Genomic DNA, 27294 nt, shown 5'->3' on the forward strand with positions numbered 1-27294 from the left:
AAGACAGCCAATTCCGCTGAAAATAATCCACACCCAAAATAAAGTTTAAATCTTATAATGAAAAAAACTGAAATTATAAGCAGAAGAATCAAACTGAAACAGCTGCCTGAAGTACTTTTCTACCAAAAACTGCTTCAGAAGAAGAAAACACATCAAAATGGTAGAATTTAGTAAAAGTATGCAATGAAGACCAAGTGGCTGCTTTGCAAATCTGATCAACTGAAGCTTCATTCCTATACGCCCAGGAAGTAGAAACTGACCTAGTAGAATGAGCTGTAATCCTTTGAGGCGGAGTTTTACCCGACTCGACATAGGCATGATGAAACAAAGATTTTAACCAAGATGCCAAAGAAATGGCAGAAGCCTTCTGAACTTTCCTAGAACCGGAAAAGATAACAAATAGACTAGAAGTCTTTTGGAAATCCTTAGTAGCTTCAACATAATATTTCAAAGCTCTAACTACATCCAAAGAATGCAACGAGTTTTCCTTAGAATTCTTAGGATTAGGACACAATGAAGGAACCACAATTTCTCTACTAATGTTGTTAGAATTCACAACCTTAGGTAAAAATTTAAAAGAAGTTCGCAGCACCTCCTTATCCTGATGAAAAATCAGAAAAGGAGACTCACAAGAAAGAGCAGATAATTCAGAAACTCTTCTAGCAGAAGAGATGGCCAAAAGAAACAAAACTTTCCAAGAAAGTAATTTAATGTCCAGCGAATGCATAGGATCAAACGGAGGAGCTTGAAGAGCCCCCAGAACCAAATTCAAACTCCAAGGAGGAGAGATTGACTTAATAACAGGTTTTATACGAGCCAAAGCTTGTACAAAACAATGAATATCAGGAAGACTAGCAATCTTTCTGTGAAAAAGAACAGAAAGAGCAGAGATTTGACCTTTCAAGGAACTTGCAGACAAACCTTATCCAAACCATCCTGAAGAAAACTGTAAAATTCTAGGAATTCTAAAAGAATGCCAAGAAAAATTATGAGAAAAACACCAAGAAATGAAAATCTTCCAGACTCGATAATATATCTTCCTAGATACAGTTTTACGAGCCTGTAACATAGTATTAATCACAGAGTCAGAGAAACCTCTATGATTGAGAATCAAGCGTTCAATCTCCATACCTTCAAATTTAAGGATTTGAGAACCTGATGGAAAAAAGGACCTTGCGATAGAAGGTCTGGTCTTAACGGAAGAGTCCACGGTTGGCAAGTGGCCATCCGGACAAGATCCGCATACCAAAACCTGTGAGGCCATGCTGGAGCCACCAGCAGAATAAACGAACGTTCCTTTAGAATCTTGGAAAAAGAACTATAGGCGGAAAGATATAAGCAGGATGATACTTCCAAGGAAGTGACAATGCATCCACTGCTTCCGCCTGAGGATCCCTGGATCTGGACAGATACCTGGGAAGCTTCTTGTTTAGATGAGAAGCCATCAGATCTATTTCTGGAAGTCCCCATATTTGAACAATCTCAAGAAATACCTCTGGGTGAAGAAACCATTCGCCCGGATGTAGTGTTTGGCGACTGAGATAATCCGCTTCCCAATTGTCTACACCTGGGATATGAACCGCAGAAATTAGACAGGAGCTGGATTCCGCCCATACAAGTATTCGAGAGACTTCTTTCATAGCCAGAGGACTGTGAGTTCCTCCTTGATGATTGACATATGCCACGGTTGTGACATCGTCCGTCTAGAAACAAATGAATGACTCTCTCTTTAGAAGAGGCCACGACTGAAGAGCTCTGAAAATTGCACGGAGTTCCAAAAATGTTGATTGGTAATCTCACCTTTGAAGGCTCAAATCAGCCAATAGGAATTCAAGGGACGCCAATTTTAATCGCGTACCTTGAATTCCTATTCAGTATACGGCAGAGATCGTATGAAGAGGATCCTCCACGCTCCATGGCTCTGCGGTCGCCGGTCTTCAGTTCCAGGCTCGCCGGTCTTCAGTTCCAGGGTCGCCGGTCTTCAGCTCCGCGATCATCGGTCTTCAGCTCCGCCCTCCACTCCGTGCCGGCTGGTTCCTGGAAGAAGAAAGAAGAGGTCGCCGCTTGGAAGAAGACTTCATCTCCTGAAACAGGACTTTCTCCGCCGGACTTCAGGACAGGTGAGGACCACTTGGGGGTTAAACTTAGGTTTTTTTTAGGGGTTTTGTTTTTTTTTAATTTTATTTAGATAGGGTGGGCAGTAAAAGAGCTGAATGCCCTTTAAGGGCAATGCCCAACAAATGCCCTTTACAGGGCAATGGGTAGATTAGGGTTTTTAGTGTTAGGTTATTTTATTTGGGGGGGTTTGGTGGGTGGGGGGTTTTACTGTTAGGGGGGGTTGTGTATTTTCTTGAAAAAGAGCTGATTATCTTGGGGAAATGCCCTGCAAAAAGCCCTTTTAAGGGCTACTGGTAGTTTATTAGATTAGGGGGTGTTTTTATTTTGGGGGGCTTTTTTATTTTCATAGGGATTAAGTATAATTTTTGTAAAATTTGGTAATTTTCTTTATTATTTTCTGTAATCTTAGATTTTTTTATTTTCTGTAATTGTAGCTTAAAGGGACAGTCTACTTCAGAATTTTGATTAGACTGTCCCTTTAATTAATACTTAGTTTATTTGTATTTTTAAAGTAGTGTTAGTTTTTTTAATTTAATAGTAACTTTAGTATTTTGTAAATTAGGTAATTTGGGTTCATTTAGGGGGTGTTAGGTTAGGTTTATTGCGTGGTGGGCTTTGGCGGTTTAGGGATTAATAGTTTTAATGGGTTTATTGCGTTGTGGGTTAATGGCGGATTAGGGGTTAATAGCTTTAATGGGTTTATTGCGTTGAGGGTTAATGGCGGATTAAGGGTTAATAGTTTTAATAGGTCGTTTGCGATGTTGGGATTGGCGGATATAGGGGTTAATAATTTAGTTATTACTTGCGGTGTGGGTTTGATGGCGGATATAGAGGTTAATAGTTTAATTGGCCACTACTCCATACTCATCCTACTTGACCTCTCAGCTGCCTTCGACACAGTTGACCACCCCCTCCTCCTACAGACCCTTAGCTCTTTTGGCCTCTGTAGCACTGCTCTTTCCTGGTTTCACTCTTATCTTTCTCACAGGTCTTTTTCTGTGTCATTTGCCAATGACTCTTCCTCTCCAATGCCTCTGTCTGTTGGAGTACCTCAAGGATCTGTTCTGGGTCCTCTACTCTTCTCCATTTATACTTCTTCTCTGGGTAAACTTATCAACAGTTATGGCTTCACATATAACCTCTATGCTGATAACACCCAGATCTACCTCTCCACCCCTGCTCTCTATCCCTCTGTCCTTTCTCATGTCAGCAACTGCTTATCTGGTATTTCTTCCTGGAATGCCTCTCACCACGTAAAGATAAACATGTCTAAGACTGAGACCCTTCTTATCCCCCCTCAAGCTCTACGCCGACCTGTGACTTCTCTATCCCTGTTGATGGCATCACCATTTCCCCATCGCCCCAAGTCCGCTGCCTCGGAGTTACACTTGACTCAAATCTATCCTTCACCCCCCATATCCAATCGCTTTCTACATCCTGCCGCAACCATCTACGCAACATTTCCAAGATTCAACCTTTTCTGTGCGCTTGACTACTGCAATAACCTACTTACTGGCCTTCCTCTTTCCCGCCTCTCCACTCTTCAATCCATCCTAAATGCCTCTGCCAGGCTGATCCACCTTTCCCGTCGCTCTGTATCTGCTGCATCTCTCTGCGAGTCCCTTCATTGGCTCCCCATACACAGCAGAATTAAATTCAAAATTCTCACCCTTGCATACAAAGCGTTCACCAACTCCGCTCCCTTCTACCTATCCTCTCTAATCAACAAGTATACTCCAGCCCGCCCACTAAGATCCAACAATGACCTGCTCCTTGCTTCTGCGACTATCACTTCCTCTCATGCTAGACTGCAGGACTTCTGTCGTGCAGCACCTACCCTCTGGAAAACTCTCTCCATCGTGCTGTCAGGCTTTGCCAAAATCTTTCTTCCTTTAAATGCTCTCTGAAGACTTTTCTGTTCAGAGAAGCCTACCACCCAACTCAATAATATTCCTTTTACCTAACAACATTTCCCTCCTCTAACTCTGCATTAACATCTTTCTCAATCTTGCAGTCCTCAACTCCTGTTTCTCAACATCCTACCCTTCTAGATTGTAACTTCCCAATAGTGCCCTCGATTCCTCCTGTATGTGTTTGTAAATTCTGTCCTGTCTCTTAGTCCTAGAAGTTTTATACTATTGTTTTATTTAAATGATCTGTATCCATGGACAGCGCTGCGGAATATGATGGCGCTTCATAAATAAAGTATAATAATAATAATAATTAGGCTTATTGTGTTGTGGGTGGTTGTCGGTCTAGGGAATACATTTATTATTAGTAGTGAGAGGGGGGGTTGCGGATATAGGGGGTTTTACGTGTCGGGCTTATTTTTGGGAGGCGTGTTAGACTTTTCCGGGAGATTTGTTATTTTTTTTACTTTTCTTAGGCGCCGGCAGTTTCTAAAGTGCCATAAGTAACTGGCGACTCCAGAAATTTGTATTGACGCTCATTTCTGGACATCGCTAGTTTATCCGACTTACGGCACTTTATGAGCTGCCGGCACCGTATATATAATAGCCTGATGTGCGAGGTGAAATTACGGGCGGCGCGGGATGCAGTGCTTGCCCTGAAGCCTGCGCCGTATATGTAATCGCGCCCCAGAGGTGTGGTGCAAAGGCTGCATCCAATATTTATTAACTTATAAATAAATATCAAAATAAAATTAGCAAAACACTATAAAACTATATATTAAAACCTAATATAAACAAACTCTCCAGAAATCCAAATTTTTTCGCTCATAAACTTGGGAGATACTACACCCCAACCTCAATTTCTTACACCAAAAGACAAGGACTCCATTACCGGGATGCAAAATCCACTAGGGAATAAACATAAAGGTAAACAAACACTGCAAAAAGAGATTAAAGGATAAACACACATAGGGATAGAAACATATCACTATAGTTTACAGGTCACGGACACAAGTTACTAGTCTATTCAGTGTTAAAATAGGTATGGACTAATTTCTTATTCATCTTTTCATGGATGTGGACCAATGGAAAAGCCCTAATATATAGGGCTGGCAATAAAGACCTAATAAACACCATGATGCTATATACTATTGTAATTTTCTTGTAGTAAAACAGCTTTGCAATATACTTTTAATATTTATTATGTGCTCTTTTCTGTAATTGGATTCTGCAAATTTGAAAATGTCCAATTTCTGTTAGAAGTGAAAATACAAACTTCATATAAACACGCACCTGCATATTATTCTCATATAAACACGCACCTGCATATTATTCTCATGTAAACACACACCTGTATATTATTCTCATGTAAACATGCACCAGCATATTATTCTCATGTAAACACGCACCTGTATATTATTCTCATGTAAACATGCACCTGTATATTATTCTCATGTAAACACGCACCTGCATATTATTCTCATGTAAACATGCACCTGCATATTATTCTCATGTAAACATGCACCAGCATATTATTCTCATGTAAACACGCACAAGCATATTATTCTCATGTAATCACGCACCTGTATATTATTCTCATGTAAACACACACCTGTATATTATTCTCATGTAAACATGCACCAGCATATTATTCTCATGTAAACACGCACCTGTATATTATTCTCATGTAAACATGCACCAGCATATTATTCTCATGTAAACACGCACCTGTATATTATTCTCATGTAATCACGCACCTGTATATTATTCTCATGTAATCACGCACCTGCATATTATTCTCATGTAAACACGCACCTGTATATTATTCTCATGTAAACCTGCACCTGCATATTATTCTCATGTAAACACGCACCTGTATATTATTCTCATGTAAACATGCACCTGCATATTATTCTCATGTAAACACACACCTGCATATTATTCTCATGTAAACACGCACTTGTATATTATTCTCATGTAAACACGCACCTGCATATTATTCTCATGTAAACTGCACCTGCATATTATTCTCATGTAAACACGCACCTGCATATTATTCTCATGTAAACTGCACCTGCATATTATTCTCATGTAAACACGCACCTGCATATTATTCTCATGTAAACACACACCTGCATATTATTCTCATGTAAACACGCACCTGCATATTATTCTCATGTAAACCTGCATCTGCATATTATTCTCATGTAAACCTGCATCTGTATATTATTCTCACGTAAACACGCAACTGCATATTATTCTCATGTAAACACGCACCTGTATATTATTCTCATGTAAACCTGCACCTGCATATTATTATAATGTAAACACGCACCTGCATATTAATATAATTTAAACACGCACCTGCATATTATTCTCATGTAAACATGCACCTGCATATTATTCTAATGTAAACACGCACCTGCATATTATTCTCATGTAAACATGCACCTGCATACTATTCTCATGAAAACACGCACCTGCATATTATTCTCATGTAAAAGCGCACCTGCATATTATTCTCATGTAAACGCGCACCTGCATATTATTCTCATGTAAACACGCACCTGTATATTATTCTCATGTAAACACGCACCTGCATATTATTCTAATGTAAACACGCACCTGCATATTATTCTCATGTAAACACGCACCTGCATATAATTCTAATGTAAACACGCACCTGCATATTATTCTCATGTAAACACGCACCTGTATATTATTCTCATGTAAACATGCACCTGCATATTATTCTCATGTAAAAGCGCACCTGCATATTCTCATGTAAAAGCGCACCTGCATATTATTCTCATGTAAACACGCACCTGCATATTATTCTCATGTAAACACGCACCTGTATATTATTCTCATGTAAACACGCACCTGTATATTATTCTCATGTAAACACACACCTGCATATTATTCTCATGTAAACAAACACCTGCATATTATTCTCATGTAAACCTGCATCTGCATATTATTCTCATGTAAACATGTACCTGCATATTATTCTCATGTAAACATGCACCTGCATATTATTCTCATGTAAACATGCACCTGCATATTATTCTCATGAAAACACGCACCTGCATATTATTCTAATGTAAACACGCACATGCATATTATTCTCATGAAAACACGCACCTGCATATTATTCTCATGTAAACACGCACCTGCATATAATTCTAATGTAAACACGCACCTGCATATTATTCTCATGTAAACACGCACCTGCATATAATTCTCATGTAAACGCGCACCTGTATATTATTCTCATGTAAACAAACACCTGTATATTATTCTCATGTAAACCTGCACCTGCATATTATTCTCATGTAAACATGCACCTGCATATTATTCTCATGTAAATTGCACCTGCATATTATTCTCATGTAAACATGCACCTGCATATTATTATAATGTAAAACATGCACCTGCATATTATTCTCATGTAAACATGCACCTGTATATTATTATAATGTAAACATGCACCTGCATTTTTATTCTCATGTAAACACGCACCTGCATATTATTCTCATGTAAACATGCACCTGCATATTATTATAATGTAAAACATGCACCTGCATATTATTCTCATGTAAACATGCACCTGCATATTATTATAATGTAAACATGCACCTGCATTTATATTCTCATGTAAACACGCACCTGCATATTATTATAATGTAAACATGCACCTGCATATTATTATAATGTAAACACGCACCTACAGGCAAATACTATAACAAGCGAATAGGCCCATCACCACAAGCAAATAATATAACAAGTCAATAGGGTTATCACCACAAGCAAATAATATAACAAGTGAATAGGCCCATCACCACAAGCACATAATATAACAAGTGAATAGGCTCATCACCACAAGCACATATTATAACAAGTGAATAGGCTCATCACCACAAGCACATAATATAACAAGTGAATAGGCTCATCACCACAAGCACATAATATAACAAGTGAATAGGCCATCACCACAAGCACATAATATAACAAGTGAATAGGCCATCACCACAAGCACATAATATAACAAGTGAATAGGCCATCACCACAAGCACATAATATAACAAGTGAATAGGCCATCACCACAAGCACATAATATAACAAGTGAATAGGCTCATCACCACAAGCACATAATATAACAAGCACATAATATAACAAGTGAATAGGCCATCACCACAAGCACATAATATAACAAGTGAATAGGCTCATCACCACAAGCACATAATATAACAAGTGAATAGGCTCATCACCACAAGCACATAATATAACAAGTGAATAGGCCATCACCACAAGCACATAATATAACAAGTGAATAGGCCATCACCACAAGCACACAATATAACAAGTGAATAGCCCATCACCACAAGCACATAATATAACAAGTGAATAGCCCATCACCACAAGCACATAATATAACAAGTGAATAGGCCATCACCACAAGCACATAATATAACAAGTGAATAGGCCATTACCACAAGCACATAATATAACAAGCACATAATATAACAAGTGAATAGGCCATCACCACAAGCACATAATATAACAAGTGAATAGGCCATCATCACAAGCACATAATATAACAAGCACATAATATAACAAGTGAATAGGCCATCACCACAAGCACATAATATAACAAGTGAATAGGCCATCACCACAAGCACATAATATAACAAGTGAATAGGCCATCACCACAAGCACATAATATAACAAGTGAATAGGCCATCATCACAAGCACATAATATAACAAGTAAACAGGCCATCTCCACAAGCACATAATATAACAAGTGAATAGGCTCATCACCACAAGCACATAATATAACAAGTGAATAGGCTCATCACCACAAGCACACAATATAACAAGTGAATAGGCCATCACCACAAGCACATAATATAACAAGTGAATAGGCCATCACCACAAGCACATAATATAACAAGTGAATAGGCTCATCATCACAAGCAAATAATATAACAAGTGAATAGGCTCATCACCACAAGCACATAATATAACAAGTGAATAGGCCATGACCACAAGCACACAATATAACAAGTGAATAGGCCATCACCACAAGCACACAATATAACAAGTGAATAGGCCATCACCACAAGCACATAATATAACAAGTGAATAGGCCATCACCACAAGCACATAATATAACAAGTGAATAGGCCATGACCACAAGCACATAATATAACAAGTGAATAGGCCATCACCACAAGCACATAATCTAACAAGTGAATAGGCTCATCACCACAAGCACATAATATAACAAGTGAATAGGCCCATCACCACAAGCACATAATATAACAAGTAAATAGGCCATCACCACAAGCACATAATATAACAAGTGAATAGGCCATCACCACAAGCACATAATATAACAAGTGAATAGGCTCATCACCATAAGCACATAATATAACAAGTGAATAGGCCATCACCACAAGCAAACAATATAACAAGTGAATAGGCTCATCACCACAAGCACATAATATAACAAGTCAATAGGCCATCACCACAAGCAAACAATATAACAAGTGAATAGGTTATCGCCACAAGCACATAATATAACAAGTGAATAGGCCATCATCACAAGCACATAATATAACAAGTGAATAGGCCATCACCACAAGCACATAATATAACAAGTGAATAGGCCCATCACCACAAGCACATAATATAACAAGTGAACAGGCCATCACCACAAGTACATAATATAACAAGTGAATAGGCCATCACCACAAGCACATAATATAACAAGTGAATAGGCCATCACCACAAGCACATAATATAACAAGTGAATAGGCCATCACCACAAGCACATAATATAACAAGTGAATAGGCCAATCACCACAAGCACATAATATAACAAGTGAACAGGCCATCACCACAAGCACATAATATAACAAGTGAATAGGCCATCACCACAAGCACATAATATAACAAGTGAATAGGCCAATCACCACAAGTACATAATATAACAAGTGAATAGGCCATCACCACAATCACATAATATAACAAGTGAATAGGCCATCACCACAAGCAAATAATATAACAAGTCAATAGGCCATCACCACAAGCACATAATATAACAAGTGAATAGGTCATCATCTCAAGCACATAATATAACAAGTGAATAGGCCCATCACCAAAAGCAAATAATATAACAAGTGAATAGGCCATCACCAAAAGCACATAATATAACAAGTGAATAGGCCATCACCACAAGCACATAATATAACAAGTGAATAGGCCATCACCACAAGCACATAATATAACAAGTGAATAGGCCATCACCACAAGCACATAATATAACAAGTGAACAGCAACATTACCACAAGCACATAATATAACAAGTGAATAGGCCATCACCACAAGCACATAATATAACAAGTGAATAGGCTCATCACCACAAGCACATAATATAACAAGTGAATAGGCCATCACCACAAGCACATAATATAACAAGTGAATAGGCCATCACCACAAGCACATAATATAACAAGTGAATAGGCCATCACCACAAGCACATAATATAACAAGTGAATAGGCCATCACCACAAGCACATAATATAACAAGTGAATAGGCTCATCCTCACAAGCAAATAATATAACAAGTGAATAGGCTCATCACCACAAGCACATAATATAACAAGTGAATAGGCCATGACCACAAGCACACAATATAACAAGTGAATAGGCCATCACCACAAGCACACAATATAACAAGTGAATATGCCATCACCACAAGCACATAATATAACAAGTGAATAGGCCATGACCACAAGCACATAATATAACAAGTGAATAGGCCATCACCACAAGCACATAATCTAACAAGTGAATAGGCTCATCACCACAAGCACATAATATAACAAGTGAATAGGCCCATCACCACAAGCACATAATATAACAAGTAAATAGGCCATCACCACAAGCACATAATATAACAAGTGAATAGGCCCATCATCACAAGCAAATAATATAACAAGTGAATAGGCCATCACCACAAGCACATAATATAACAAGTGAATAGGCCATCACCACAAGCACATAATATAACAAGTGAATAGGCCCATCACCACAAGCACATAATATAACAAGTGAACAGGCCAATCACCACAAGTACATAATATAACAAGTGAATAGGCCATCACCACAATCACATAATATAACAAGTGAATAGGCCATCACCACAAGCAAATAATATAACAAGTCAATAGGCCATCACCACAAGCACATAATATAACAAGTGAATAGGTCATCATCTCAAGCACATAATATAACAAGTGAATAGGCCATTACCACAAGCAAATAATATAACAAGTGAATAGACCATCACCACAAGCACATAATATAACAAGTGAATAGGCTCATCACCACAAGCACATAATATAACAAGTGAATAGGCCCATCACCACAAGCAAATAATATAACAAGTGAATAGGCCATCACCACAAGCAAATAATATAACAAGTGAATAGGCCATCACCACAAGCACATAATATAACAAGTGAATAGGCCATGACCACAAGCACATAATATAACAAGTGAATAGGCTATCACCACAAGCACATAATATAACAAGTGAATAGGCCATCACCACAAGCACATAATATAACAAGTGAATAGGCCATCACCACAAGCACATAATATAACAAGTGAATAGGCCATCACCACAAGCACATAATATAACAAGTGAATAGGCCATCACCACAAGCACATAATATAACAAGTGAATAGGCCATCACCACAAGCACATAATATAACAAGTGAATAGGCCATCACCACAAGCACATAATATAACAAGCACATAATATAACAAGTGAATAGGCCATCACCACAAGCACATAATATAACAAGTAAATAGGCCATCACCACAAGCACATATTATAACAAGTGAATAGGCTGAACGTATTCAGGTCCGCGGCGGCGATGTGATGCGAGCTTAGGCGAGCGTATTGGGCCTGCGAATGCAAGAAAATTACGGAGCTTAATAACTAGAGGCCTTCATGTAGCTCCTTTATTTGATTCTATCACTTGCCGCTCTTAGCTCCTACAGCAGAGCACGGCTAAAAAAAAATTTGGCTAAGAGGTGACATTTTCACCTCTTAGCCAATAGCACTGCGATAAATCCGGCTCCCATGGGCGCCAAGCCAGAATAACCGCACTGCTATTGGCTAAGAGGTGAAAACGTCACCTCTTAGCCAAATTTTTTTTTTTGCCGTGGGCTGCTGTAGCAGCTAAAAACGGCGATCGATTGAATCAAATAAAGGAGCTTTCTACATGAAGTATCTTATACTTCATGAATGAAAGTGCCCTTTATTTGTTTCAATAGTAAATCCTAGCGTTTATACAATGCTAGGGTTTACTTTCACTTTAAATGCAGTTTCTCATCAGGACCAGCAGTTCTGTGCAATAGTTAAAGTTATTTTTGTGTGCTCTGTAATGGCTCTTAACCAGATTTGCTTCTTTATTTTTTAAATGTATCTTTATTATCTGTCCTGGAACGGTCCTCTTACCACCACATGCCTGCAGTTTTTGTGTGTGCGTGTGTGTGTGGGGGGGGGGGGGGGTGCAGCCCACCAGAAGGCGACCTTTGCTTGTGGTGATGGTGCTGTTCACTTGTTATATGATGTGCTTTTGGTGATGGGCATATTCACTTGTTATATTATGTGCTTGTGGTGATGGCCTATTCACTTGTTATATTATGTGCTTGTGGTGATGGCCTATTCACTTGTTATATTATGTACTTGTTATATTATGTGCTTGTGGTGATGACCTATTCACTTGTTATATTATGTACTTGTTATATTATGTGCTTGTGGTGATGACCTATTCACTTGTTATATTATGTGCTTGTGGTGATGGCCTATTCACTTGTTATATTATGTGCTTGTGGTGATGGCCTATTCACTTGTTATATTATGTGCTTGTGGTGATGGCCTATTCACTTGTTATATTATGTGCTTGTGGTGATGGCCTATTCACTTGTTATATTATGTGCTTGTGGAGATGGCCTATTCACTTGTTATATTATGTGCTTGTGATGATGGCCTATTCACTTGTTATATTATGTGCTTGTGGTGATGGCCTATTCACTTGTTATATTATGTGCTTGTGGTGATGGTGCTGTTCACTTGTTATATTATGTGCTTTTGGTGATGGCCTATTCACTTGTTATATTATGTGCTTGTGGTGATGGCCTATTCACTTGTTATATTATTTGCTTGTGGTGATGGCCTATTCACTTGTTATATTATTTGCTTGTGGTGATGGGCCTATTCACTTGTTATATTATGTGCTTGTGGTGATGAGCCTATTCACTTGTTATATTATGTGCTTGTGGTGATGGCCTATTCACTTGTTATATTATGTGCTTGTGGTGATGGCCTATTCACTTGTTATATTATGTGCTTGTGGTGATGAGCCTATTCACTTGTTATATTATGTGCTTGTGGTGATGGCCTATTCACTTGTTATATTATGTGCTTGTGGTGATGGCCTATTCACTTGTTATATTATGTGCTTGTGGTGATGAGCCTATTCACTTGTTATATTATGTGCTTGTGGTGATAACCTATTCACTTGTTATATTGTTTGCTTGTGGTGATGGCCTATTGACTTGTTATATTATGTGCTTGTGGTGATGGCCTATTCACTTGTTATATTATGTGCTTGTGGTGATGGCCTATTCACTTGTTATATTATTTGCTTGTGGTGATGAGCCTATTCACTTGTTATATTATGTGCTTGTGGTGATGGCCTATTTACACAAGCACATATTATAACAAGTGAATAGGCTCATCACCACAAGCACATAATATAACAAGTGAATAGGCTCATCACCACAAGCAAATAATATAACAAGTGAATAGGCCATCACCACAAGCACATAATATAACAAGTGAATAGGCCATCACCACAAGCACATAATATAACAAGTGAATAGGCCATCACCACAAGCACATAATATAACAAGTGAATAGGCCATCACCACAAGCACATAATATAACAAGTGAATAGGCCATTACCACAAGCACATAATATAACAAGTGAATAGGCCAATCACCACAAGTACATAATATAACAAGTGAATAGGCCATCACCACAAGCACATAATATAACAAGTGAATAGGCCATTACCACAAGCACATAATATAACAAGTGAATATGCCCATCACCAAAAGCACATCATATAACAAGTGAACAGCACCATCACCACAAGCAAAGGTCGCCTTCTGGTGGGCTGCACCCCCCCCCCCCCCCCACACACACACACACAAAAACTGCAGGCATGTGGTGGTAAGAGGACCGTTCCAGGACAGATAATAAAGATACATTTAAAAAATAAAGAAGCAAATCTGGTTAAGAGCCATTACAGAGCACACAAAAATTACTTTAACTATTGCACAGAACTGCTGGTCCTGATGAGAAACTGCATTTAAAGTGAAAGTAAACCCTAGCATTGTATAAACGCTAGGATTTACTATTGAAACAAATAAAGGGCACTTTCATTCATGAAGTATAAGATACTTCATGTAGAAAGCTCCTTTATTTGATTCAATCGATCGCCGTTTTTAGCTGCTACAGCAGCCCACGGCAAAAAAAAAAATTTGGCTAAGAGGTGACGTTTTCACCTCTTAGCCAATAGCAGTGCGGTAAATCTGGCTTGGCGCCCATGGGAGCCGGATTTATCGCAGTGCTATTGGCTAAGAGGTGAAAATGTCACCTCTTAGCCAAATTTTTTTTTAGCCGTGCTCTGCTGTAGGAGCTAAGAGCGGCAAGTGATAGAATCAAATAAAGGAGCTACATGAAGGCCTCTAGTTATTAAGCTCCGTAATTTTCTTGCATTCGCAGGCCCAATACGCTCGCCTAAGCTCGCATCACATCGCCGCCGCGGACCTGAATACGTTCACCAAAGTTATCAAAAAAGCTGTCAAAAAGCCGCGCACCAAGTACGGGGTGATGAGCAGCGGACTGTGATAGTTATCACTCATCCGATCTCGCTGCTCTTCGGCTTTTTTACAGCTTTATTGATAAGCTGTCACTAAGCACCCACACTATACTATACTGTTCTACCCCCTATACCGCCGCCCCCGGAGCCCCCCGCAACTAAATAAAGTTATTAACCCCTAAACCGCCGCTCCTAGACCCCGCCGCAACTATAATAAATGTATTAACCCCTAAACCGCCGCTCCCGGACCCCTCTGCCACCTACATAATACCTATTAACCCCTATCCTGCCCCCCCTATACCGCCGCCACCTATAATAAAGTTATTAACCCCTATCCTGCGGATCCCGGACCCCGCCGCAACTAAATAAATTGTTTAACCCCTGAACCGCGGCTCCCGGGCCCCGTCGCCACCTATATTAAACTTATTAACCCCTAATCTGCCCCCCCTACACCGTCGCCACCTATAATAAATTTATTAACCCCTATCCTGCCCCTCTATACCGCCGCCATCTATATTAAACTAATTAACCCCTATCCTGCCCCCCCTATACCGCCGCAACCTATTATAAAATTATTAACCCCTAAACCTAAGTCTAACACAAACCCTAACACCCCCTAACTTAAATATTAATTAAATAAGTCTAAATAATATTACTCTTATTAAATTATTTATTCCTATTTTAAAATACCTATAAAATAAACCCTAATACAGCTACAATGTAATTAATAATTACATTGTAGCTATTTTAGGATTTATATTTATTTTACAGGTAACTTTGTATATATTTTAACTAGGTACAATAGCTATTAAATAGTTATTAACTATTTAATAGCTACCTAGATGAAATACAGACAAATTTACCTGTAAAATAAAAACTAACCTAAGTTACAATTAAATCAATCAGATTGAGCTCGCATTCTATTGGCTGATCAGAACAGCCAATAGAATGCGAGCTCAATCTGATTGGCTGATTGAATCAGCCAATCAGATTTTTCCTACCTTAATTCCGATTGGCTGATAGAATCCTATCAGCCAATCGGAATTCGAGGGACGTCATCTTGGATGACGTCACTTAAAGGAATATTCATTTGTTGGGTAGTCGTCGGTTGAAGAGGATTGCTCCGCATCGGCTCTTTTGAAGATGGCTCCGCTCCGCTCCGGATGGATGAAGATTGAAGACGCCGCCTGGATGAAGACTTCTATCGGATGGAAGACCTCTTCAGCTCCCCTTGGATGATGACTTCTATCGGATGGAAGACCTCTTCAGCGCCCCTTGGATGATGACTTTGGCCCGGCTGGGTGAACACGACTCAAGGTAGGGAGATCTTCAGTGAGGTAGTGTTAGGATTATTTAAGGGGGGTTTGGGTGGGTTAGAGTAGGGGTATGTGGGTGGTGGGTTTTAATGTTGGGGGGGGTTGTATTTTTTTTTACAGGCAAAAGAGCTGATTACTTTGTAATGTAGAATAGGGTAGGGACTTTTATTTTATTTTTTTTATTTATTTTATTAGGGGGCTTAGATTAGGTGTAATTAGTTTAAAATTCTTGTAATTCTTTTTTTATTTCCTGTAATTTAGTGTTTGTTTGTTTTTTTAATTTAGTTTAGTTTATTTAATTGTATTTAATTGTAGGTATTTGTAGGTAATTTATTTAATTAATTTAATAATAGTGTAGTGTTAGGTTTAATTGTAACTTAGGTTAGGATTTATTTTACAGGTAATTTTGTATTTCTTTTAGCTAGGTAGTTATTAAATAGTTAATAACTATTTAATAACTATTGTACCTAGTTAAAATAAATACAAAGTTACCTGTAAAATAAAAATAAATCCTAAAATAGCTACAATGTAATTATTAATTACATCGTAGCTATCTTAGGGTTTATTTTACAGGTAAGTATTTAGTTTTAAATAGGAATAATTTATTTAATGATATTGTAGTGTTAGGTGTAATTGTAACTTAGGTTAGTTTTTATTTTACAGGTAAATTTGTCTTTATTTTATCTAGGTAGCTATTAAATAGTTAATAACTATTTAATAGCTATTGTACCTAGTTAAAATCAATTTAAATTTGCCTGTAAAATAAAAATAAATCCTAAAATAGCTACAATATAATTATTAGTAATATTGTGGCTATCTTAGGGTTTATTTTATAGGTAAGTATTTAGTTTTAAATAAGATTAATTTAGTTAATAAGAGTAATTTTTATTTAAATTTATTAAAATAATATTTAAGTTAGGGGGGTGTTAGCGTTAGACTTTGGTTAAGGGGTTAATTAGTTTAATATAGATGGCGGCGGTATAGGGGGGGCAGGATAGGGGTTAATAAATTTATTATAGGTGGCGACGGTGTAGGGGGGGCAGATTAGGGGTTAATAAGTTTAATATAGGTGGCGGCGGGGTACGGGATCGGCAGGATAGGGGTTAATAAATTTATTATAGTTGCGGCGGGGTCCGGGAGCGGCAGTTTAGGGGTTAATAAGTTTATTAGAGTGGCGGTGGGCTCCGGGAGCGGCGGTTTAGGGGTTAACATGTTTAATATAGGTGGCGGCGGTGTAGGAGGGGCAGATTAGGGGTGTTTAGACTCTGGGTTCATGTTAGGGTGTTAGGTGCAGACATCTCCCATAGGAATCAATGGGATATCGGGCAGCAGTGAACATGAACTTTCGCTATGGTCAGACTCCCATTGATTCCTATGGGATCCGCCACCTCCAGGGAGGCGGATTGAAATCCAGGTACGCTGGCCCGGAATAGTGGCGAGCATACCTGGTAGTAGTTTGATAACTACCAAAAGTAGTCAGATTGTGTGTCGGACTGAGTCCGGCGGATCGTAGCTTATGTCACAAAATTCTACTTTTGCTAATGTGTAGGGCATGATAACTTAGGCGAATCAGCCTCGCCGCAAATACGCTGCGGAATTCCAGCGTGTTTGAGGTTGACGGCTTGATAACTAGAGGCCGAAGTATCTTATACTTCATGAATGAAAGTGCCCTTTATTTGTTTCAATAGTAAATCCTAGCGTTAGTACAACGCTAGGTTTTACTTTCACTTTAAGCCAATCAGCAGCACTAGTTTCACATCTGAGTCGTGTGACTAGTGCTGTTGATTGGGTCATCTGTAGTTTCTGTTCTAAACCTGCAGTTCTTTGTGCCTCCAGAGCTGTACTTTACCTATTCATTAAACACATAGAGTTGCAGGGTCCATAGTGATAGAATTACATGCTCTAACAAATGACAACATGTAATTATTTTACTACAATAGAAAGAGGCATTACAATACATTTTTAGTATTTGTAAAAAAACAACAACAAAAATATATTGGAAGGATATTTCTTCTTATACACATTTGAGGGATGGTAGTATATGCACCAAAGTGACAATATGCGAGAAGGCTGCACTCACCAGCACAGCAGGCCGGATGCAGCCGCGGTCCATGTGATGCAGCAAGAGGTCGCCTTCTTCGTGTCCGTCTCTTCCTCTTTTTTGCGGCAGCAGAAGCATATCAGATAGATGGAAATGAAGAGGAAATTCAAGGCAGCACAAAGGGCGACAAACAGAGCCAGGAACAACAGTGACTGAGGAAAAATGAGAGAGACGCTTAGTGACGCATCATTAACACTAAAGTGATTAATACACATATGATTAAAAACAAACAAGGAAATATTATGAGGTACTTTATAAATGAAGCGATGAAATATTTCCTGGCAGAATAGGCACATATTCATTTAGAAATATTATTCATTTATTTTATAAAAGGCTAACTGGATTCTTAGAACTGAACAGTAGAAATTCAAAAGGGTCACATTAAAGGGATATGAAACGAGAAAAAAAATATTTTGTGAGTCAGACAGAGCATACAATGTAATATTTGCCTCGTTCACATGGTGTTCTTGGTTGAAGAGATACCTATGCATGCAGGTGTCTAGAGCACTACATGGCAGGAAATAGTGCTGCTATCTAGTGCTCTTACAAATGGATAAGATTATTGCTAAACTGCTGTCATATAGTGCTCCAGATACGTGCACCCTCCTGAGCTTACGTCCCTGCTTTTCAACAAAAGATACCAAGACTGATAATAGAAGTAGAATTAGAAAGTTGTTTACAATTACACGCTCTGTCTGAATCATGAAAGGAGTCATTTTGGCTTTCATGTACCTTTAAATATCATTATATTACAGTATTTGTATCAACTAATGAGACAGAAAACTATGAAGATAATGAGGCCCCGTGTCACAATAACTTCATGATGTTGACGGTCTCTGGAATGTCAAGGGTTAAAAGGATATGTAACCCAAAAAAAAAATTGTGATTCCGACAGAGCTTACTATTTTAAAAAAGTTTACAATTTATTTATTTTATCAAATTTGCTTCATTCCCCTGACATTCTGTGTTGAAGAGATACCTAGGTAGGCATCTAGATCACTACACGGCAGGAAACAGTGCTGCCATATAGTGCTCTTGCAAATGGATGCCATTCTTGTAAAACTGCTGCCATATAGTGCTCATTGATAATAGAAGTAAATTAGAAAGTTGTTTAAAATCACATGAAAGAAACAAGTTGGGTTTCATGTTCCTTTAATGTTCATTATTTTACCTTGGTGATTGTATGTGCTTTTGTCTACTGGACAGATACATATCTGTATGTCCCTATGTAGCTGTGAAGTGGTGCGTGTTGAATTTAGTATTCAATCCGTAGGTATTTAGGGCTGATCTGTCAAAATTAGTTTTCCTGCTCTAAAACGGTCAAATTGGTTAATAGACACAGTGCATAAAATACACATCCCTGACAATATGTAAGACTATCAGGGAGGTTGCAAGTTTTGCGCTAAACAGGGTGTGAAACTAACGCCAAAAAAACAGAATTTATGTTTACCTGATAAATTACTTTCTCCAACGGTGTGTCCGGTCCACGGCGTCATCCTTACTTGTGGGATATTCTCTTCCCCAACAGGAAATGGCAAAGAGCCCAGCAAAGCTGGTCACATGATCCCTCCTAGACTCCGCCTTCCCCAGTCATTCGACCGACGTAAAGGAGGAATATTTGCATAGGAGAAACCATATGATACCGTGGTGACTGTAGTTAAAGAAAATAAATTATCAGACCTGATTAAAAAACCAGGGCGGGCCGTGGACCGGACACACCGTTGGAGAAAGTAATTTATCAGGTAAACATAAATTCTGTTTTCTCCAACATAGGTGTGTCCGGTCCACGGCGTCATCCTTACTTGTGGGAACCAATACCAAAGCTTTAGGACACGGATGAAGGGAGGGAGCAAATCAGGTCACCTAGATGGAAGGCACCACGGCTTGCAAAACCTTTCTCCCAAAAATAGCCTCGGAAGAAGCAAAAGTATCAAACTTGTAAAATTTAGTAAAAGTGTGCAGTGAAGACCAAGTCGCTGCCTTACATATCTGATCAACAGAAGCCTCGTTCTTGAAGGCCCATGTGGAAGCCACAGCCCTAGTGGAATGAGCTGTGATTCTTTCAGGAGGCTGCCGTCCGGCAGTCTCATAAGCCAATCTGATGATGCTTTTAATCCAAAAAGAGAGAGAGGTAGAAGTTGCTTTTTGACCTCTCCTTTTACCAGAATAAACAACAAACAAGGAAGATGTTTGTCTAAAATCCTTAGTAGCATCTAAATAGAATTTTAGAGCACGAACAACATCCAAATTGTGCAACAAACGTTCCTTCTTTGAAACTGGATTCGGACACAAAGAAGGCACGACTATCTCCTGGTTAATGTTTTTGTTGGAAACAACTTTCGGAAGAAAACCAGGTTTAGTACGTAAAACCACCTTATCTGCATGGAACACCAGATAAGGAGGAGAACACTGCAGAGCAGATAATTCTGAAACTCTTCTAGCAGAAGAAATTGCAACCAAAAACAAAACTTTCCAAGATAATAACTTAATATCAACGGAATGTAAGGGTTCAAACGGAACCCCCTGAAGAACTGAAAGAACTAAATTGAGACTCCAAGGAGGAGTCAAAGGTTTGTAAACAGGCTTGATTCTAACCAGAGCCTGAACAAAGGCTTGAACATCTGGCACAGCTGCCAGCTTTTTGTGAAGTAACACAGACAAGGCAGAAATCTGTCCCTTCAAGGAACTTGCTGATAATCCTTTCTCCAAACCTTCTTGAAGAAAGGATAGAATCTTAGGAATTTTTACCTTGTCCCAAGGGAATCCTTTAGATTCACACCAACAGATATATTTTTTCCATATTTTGTGGTAAATTTTTCTAGTTACAGGCTTTCTGGCCTGAACAAGAGTATCAATGACAGAATCTGAGAACCCTCGCTTTGATAAGATCAAGCGTTCAATCTCCAAGCAGTCAGTTGGAGTGAGACCAGATTCGGATGTTCGAACGGACCTTGAACAAGAAGGTCTCGTCTCAAAGGTAGCTTCCATGGTGGAGCCGATGACATATTCACCAGGTCTGCATACCAAGTCCTGCGTGGCCACGCAGGAGCTATCAAGATCACCGATGCCCTCTCCTGATTGATCCTGGCTACCAGCCTGGGGATGAGAGGAAACGGCGGGAATACATAAGCTAGTTTGAAGGTCCAAGGTGCTACTAGTGCATCTACTAGAGTCGCCTTGGGATCCCTGGATCTGGACCCGTAGCAAGGAACCTTGAAGTTCTGACGAGAGGCCATCAGATCCATGTCTGGAATGCCCCACAATTGAGTAATTTGGGCAAAGATTTCCGGATGGAGTTCCCACTCCCCCGGATGAAATGTCTGACGACTCAGAAAATCCGCTTCCCAATTTTCCACTCCTGGGATGTGGATTGCAGACAAGTGGCAGGAGTGAGTCTCCGCCCATTGAATGATTTTGGTCACTTCTTCCATCGCCAGGGAACTCCTTGTTCCCCCCTGATGGTTGATGTACGCAACAGTCGTCATGTTGTCTGATTGAAACCGTATGAACTTGGCCTTTGCTAGCTGAGGCCAAGCCTTGAGAGCATTGAATATCGCTCTCAGTTCCAGAATATTTATCGGGAGAAGAGATTCTTCCCGAAACCAAAGACCCTGAGCTTTCAGGGGTCCCCAGACCGCGCCCCAGCCCACCAGACTGGCGTCGGTCGTGACAATGACCCACTCTGGTCTGCGGAAGCTCATCCCCTGTGACAGGTTGTCCAGGGACAGCCACCAACGGAGTGAATCTCTGGTCCTCTGATCTACTTGTATCGTCGGAGACAAGTCTGTATAGTCCCCATTCCACTGACTGAGCATGCACAGTTGTAATGGTCTTAGATGAATTCGCGCAAAAGGAACTATGTCCATTGCCGCTACCATCAAACCTATTACTTCCATGCACTGCGCTATGGAAGGAAGAGGAACAGAATGAAGTATTTGACAAGAGTTTAGAAGTTTTGATTTTCTGGCCTCTGTCAGAAAAATCCTCATTTCTAAGGAGTCTATTATTGTTCCCAAGAAGGGAACCCTTGTTGACGGAGATAGAGAACTCTTTTCTACGTTCACTTTCCACCCGTGAGATCTGAGAAAGGCCAGGACAATGTCCGTGTGAGCCTTTGCTTGAGGAAGGGACGACGCTTGAATCAGAATGTCGTCCAAGTAAGGTACTACTGCAATGCCCCTTGGTCTTAGCACCGCTAGAAGGGACCCTAGTACCTTTGTGAAAATCCTTGGAGCAGTGGCTAATCCGAACGGAAGTGCCACAAACTGGTAATGCTTGTCCAGGAATGCGAACCTTAGGAACCGATGATGTTCCTTGTGGATAGGAATATGTAGATACGCATCCTTTAAATCCACCGTGGTCATGAATTGACCTTCCTGGATGGAAGGAAGAATTGTTTGAATGGTTTCCATTTTGAACGATGGAACCTTGAGAAACTTGTTTAGGATCTTGAGATCTAAGATTGGTCTGTATGTTCCCTCTTTTTTGGGAACTACGAACAGATTGGAGTAGAACCCCATCCCTTGTTCTCGTAATGGAACAGGATGAATCACTCCCATTTTTAACAGGTCTTCTACACAATGTAAGAATGCCTGTTTTTTTATGTGGTCTGAAGACAATTGAGACCTGTGGAACCTCCCCCTTGGGGGAAGCCCCTTGAATTCCAGAAGATAACCTTGGGAGACTATTTCTAGCGCCCAAGGATCCAGAACATCTCTTGCCCAAGCCTGAGCGAAGAGAGAGAGTCTGCCCCCCACCAGATCCGGACCCGGATCGGGGGCCAACATCTCATGCTGTCTTGGTAGCAGTGGCAGGTTTCTTGGCCTGCTTTCCTTTGTTCCAGCCTTGCATTGGTCTCCAGGCTGGCTTGGCTTGAGAAGTATTACCCTCTTGCTTAGAGGACGTAGCACTTGGGGCTGGTCCGTTTCTGCGAAAGGGACGAAAATTAGGTTTATTTTTGGCCTTGAAAGACCTATCCTGAGGAAGGGCGTGGCCCTTGCCCCCAGTGATATCAGAGATAATCTCTTTCAAGTCAGGGCCAAACAGCGTTTTCCCCTTGAAAGGAATGTTAAGCAATTTGTTCTTGGAAGACGCATCCGCTGACCAAGATTTTAACCAAAGCGCTCTGCGCGCCACAATAGCAAAACCAGAATTTTTCGCCGCTAACCTAGCCAATTGCAAAGTGGCGTCTAGGGTGAAAGAATTAGCCAATTTGAGAGCACGAATTCTGTCCATAATCTCCTCATAAGAAGAAGAATTATTATTGATCGCCTTTTCTAGCTCATCGAACCAGAAACACGCGGCCGTAGTGACAGGAACAATGCATGAAATTGGTTGTAGAAGGTAACCTTGCTGAACAAACATCTTTTTAAGCAAACCTTCTAATTTTTTATCCATAGGATCTTTGAAAGCACAACTATCTTCTATGGGTATAGTGGTGCGTTTGTTTAGAGTAGAAACCGCCCCCTCGACCTTGGGGACTGTCTGCCATAAGTCCTTTCTGGGGTCGACCATAGGAAACAATTTTTTAAATATGGGGGGAGGGACGAAAGGTATACCGGGCCTTTCCCATTCTTTATTTACAATGTCCACCACCCGCTTGGGTATAGGAAAAGCTTCGGGGGGCCCCGGGACCTCTAGGAACTTGTCCATTTTACATAGTTTCTCTGGAATGACCAAATTCTCACAATCATCCAGAGTGGATAACACCTCCTTAAGCAGAGCGCGGAGATGTTCCAATTTAAATTTAAATGTAATCACATCAGGTTCAGCTTGTTGAGAAATTTTCCCTGAATCTGAAATTTCTCCCTCAGACAAAACCTCCCTGGCCCCCTCAGACTGGTGTAGGGGCCCTTCAGAACCAATATCATCAGCGTCCTCATGCTCTTCAGTATTTTCTAAAACAGAGCAGTCGCGCTTTCGCTGATAAGTGGGCATTTTGGCTAAAATGTTTTTGATAGAATTATCCATTACAGCCGTTAATTGTTGCATAGTAAGGAGTATTGGCGCGCTAGATGTACTAGGGGCCTCCTGTGTGGGCAAGACTGGTGTAGACGAAGGAGGGGATGATGCAGTACCATGCTTACTCCCCTCACTTGAGGAATCATCTTGGGCATCATTTTCTCTAAATTTTGTGTCACATAAATCACATCTATTTAAATGAGAAGGAACCTTGGCTTCCCCACATTCAGAACACAGTCTGGCAGTTCAGACATGTTAAACAGGCATAAACTTGATAACAAAGTACAAAAAACGTTTTAAAATAAACCGTTACTGTCACTTTAAATTTTAAACTGAACACACTTTATTACTGCAATTGCGAAAAAGTATGAAGGAATTGTTCAAAATTCACCAAAATTTCACCACATTGTCTTAAAGCCTTAAAAGTATTGCACACCAAATTTGGAAGCTTTAACCCTTAAAATAACGGAACCGGAGCCGTTTTTATATTTAACCCCTTTACAGTCCCTGGTATCTGCTTTGCTGAGACCCAACCAAGCCCAAAGGGGAATACGATACCAAATGACGCCTTCAGAAAGTCTTTTCTATGTATCAGAGCTCCTCACACATGCATCTGCATGTCATGCTTCTCAAAAACAAGTGCGCAATACAGGCGCGAAAATGAGACTCTGCCTATGATTAGGGAAAGCCCCTAGAGAATAAGGTGTCCAATACAGTGCCTGCCGGTTATTTTACATAATTCCCAAGATTAAAATAATTCCTCAAGGCTATGGAGTATAAAATATAAATCGATTTAGCCCAGAAAATGTCTACAGTCTTAGAAAGCCCTTGTGAAGCCCTTTTTTTCTTTCTGTAATAAAAATGGCTTACCGGATCCCATAGGGAAAATGACAGCTTCCAGCATTACATCGTCTTGTTAGAATGTGTCATACCTCAAGCAGCAAAAGTCTGCTCACTGTTCCCCCAACTGAAGTTAATTCCTCTCAACAGTCCTGTGTGGAACAGCCATCGATTTTAGTAACGGTTGCTAAAATCATTTTCCTCTTACAAACAGAAATCTTCATCTCTTTTCTGTTTCAGAGTAAATAGTACATACCAGCACTATTTTAAAATAACAAACTCTTGATTGAATAATAAAAACTACAGTTAAACACTAAAAAACTCTAAGCCATCTCCGTGGAGATGTTGCCTGTACAACGGCAAAGAGAATGACTGGGGAAGGCGGAGCCTAGGAGGGATCATGTGACCAGCTTTGCTGGGCTCTTTGCCATTTCCTGTTGGGGAAGAGAATATCCCACAAGTAAGGATGACGCCGTGGACCGGACACACCTATGTTGGAGAAAGTTGCGTTATTTCACTCTCCATAGCGCTGCCATTACGAGTTACTGAAAAGCCTCCTTGTGCGTGCGATATGGTTGGCGTTAAGCTCCATACCGCACAAAATCCAAGGGCTGATTTGACGTGCTCTTGCACGCTTTCCCCCATAGACATTAATGGGGAGAGTGTGTTAGAAAAAAAAAACTAACACCAGAAGTGCGGACTGAAAAATCTCTGTAACACCACTCCCAGACATCGCCGACACTAAAATAAAGTTATTAGCCCCTAAACCTCCCGCCACCCACATCGCCGCCACTAAATAAACCTATTAACCTCTAAACTTCCGGCCCCCACATCCCTGCTACTAAATGAACCTATTAACCCCTAAACGGCCAGCCCCCCACATTGCAAAACACTAAACTAAATTATTAACCCCTAAACCTAACACACCCCTAACTTTAACTTAAAATTACAATACAGGTAGCCCTCAGTTTACGCCGGGGTTAGGTTCCAGAAGGAATGGTTGTAAATCGAAACCGTTGTAAAATGAAACCCAGTTTATAATGTAAGTCAATGGGAAGTGAGGGAGATAGGTTCCAGGCCCCTCTCAAAATTGTCATAAGTAACACCTAATACATTATTTAAAAAGCTTTGAAATGTAGACTTTAAATGCTAAACAGCATTATAAACCTAATAAAATAATCACACAACACAGAATATATAATTAAACCAAGTTAAATGAACAAAAACATTTGCTAAACAGCATTATAAACCTAATAAAATAATCACCCAACACAGACTTCACTTGCATTTTTCTGCAAACAGTTCTTTCTATGCATTCCAATCTGGACTGAGTTATAGACAGGAAGATCTTGTTCCTTTGAAATCTGCTCGATAGCTCAGGTCTGGTTAAACTGATTAATTTCAGCTTGCTTGGCTTTGCTGCAACACAAGCGGACAGCTCCACCTACTGGTTATTTTAATAAATGAACTGCTTCTCAATGCTTTTCAATAGCAGTCATATGACTGGAAAAAAAGGTTGTTATTCTGAAACGGTGTAAATTGAACCGTTGTAAAACGAGGGCCACCTGTATAACTATCTTAAAATAAATAAAAACTTACCTGTAAAATAAAAAAAAAACTAAGTTTAAACTATAAATTAACCTAACATAACTATTCTAATGACATAAAAAAAACTACCAATTAAAAAATCTAAATTACAAATTTAAAAAAAAACTAACACTACGAAAAAACAATTAAAAAATCTAAAATTACAAAAAAATAATAAACAATAAATTACGAAAAATAAAAAACACTAAGCTTACAAAAAATAATAGACTAAATTATCAAAAATAAAAACAATTACACTTAAAGTGAAGGTCAAATCTGGCGTCTTCCTTATCATTTTTCAATATGTTATCAAAAATAATTATGATGTTCATTCATCAAATTATATATACATACCACTAAAAGTTGTATTTTTAACGTTTTTATTTAGCTCCGTTTCAACTGTATAATCCGCCCGCCATACTGCCGTTATTGATTGACAGTTTTTCTCACCAATCTCTTATTTACCCCCGTGGCATCCAGCCCCTTTT

General features: G+C 39.5%; 1 protein-coding gene across 1 annotated transcript in view; it reads right to left on the reverse strand.

The window, feature by feature from the left end:
• The window catches only part of TTYH2 (tweety family member 2), a 310797-nt gene that overhangs the window by 271359 nt on the left and 12144 nt on the right, over positions 1-27294 (reverse strand). Inside the window, exon 2 of the mRNA XM_053706960.1 lies at positions 18398-18570. Within this exon, the coding sequence (XP_053562935.1) occupies positions 18398-18570 (173 nt within the window). The remainder of the gene's footprint in view (positions 1-18397; positions 18571-27294) is intronic.

The sequence above is a fragment of the Bombina bombina genome, chromosome 1 (genome assembly GCF_027579735.1).
Source record: "Bombina bombina isolate aBomBom1 chromosome 1, aBomBom1.pri, whole genome shotgun sequence".
Classification (NCBI taxonomy): domain Eukaryota; kingdom Metazoa; phylum Chordata; class Amphibia; order Anura; family Bombinatoridae; genus Bombina; species Bombina bombina.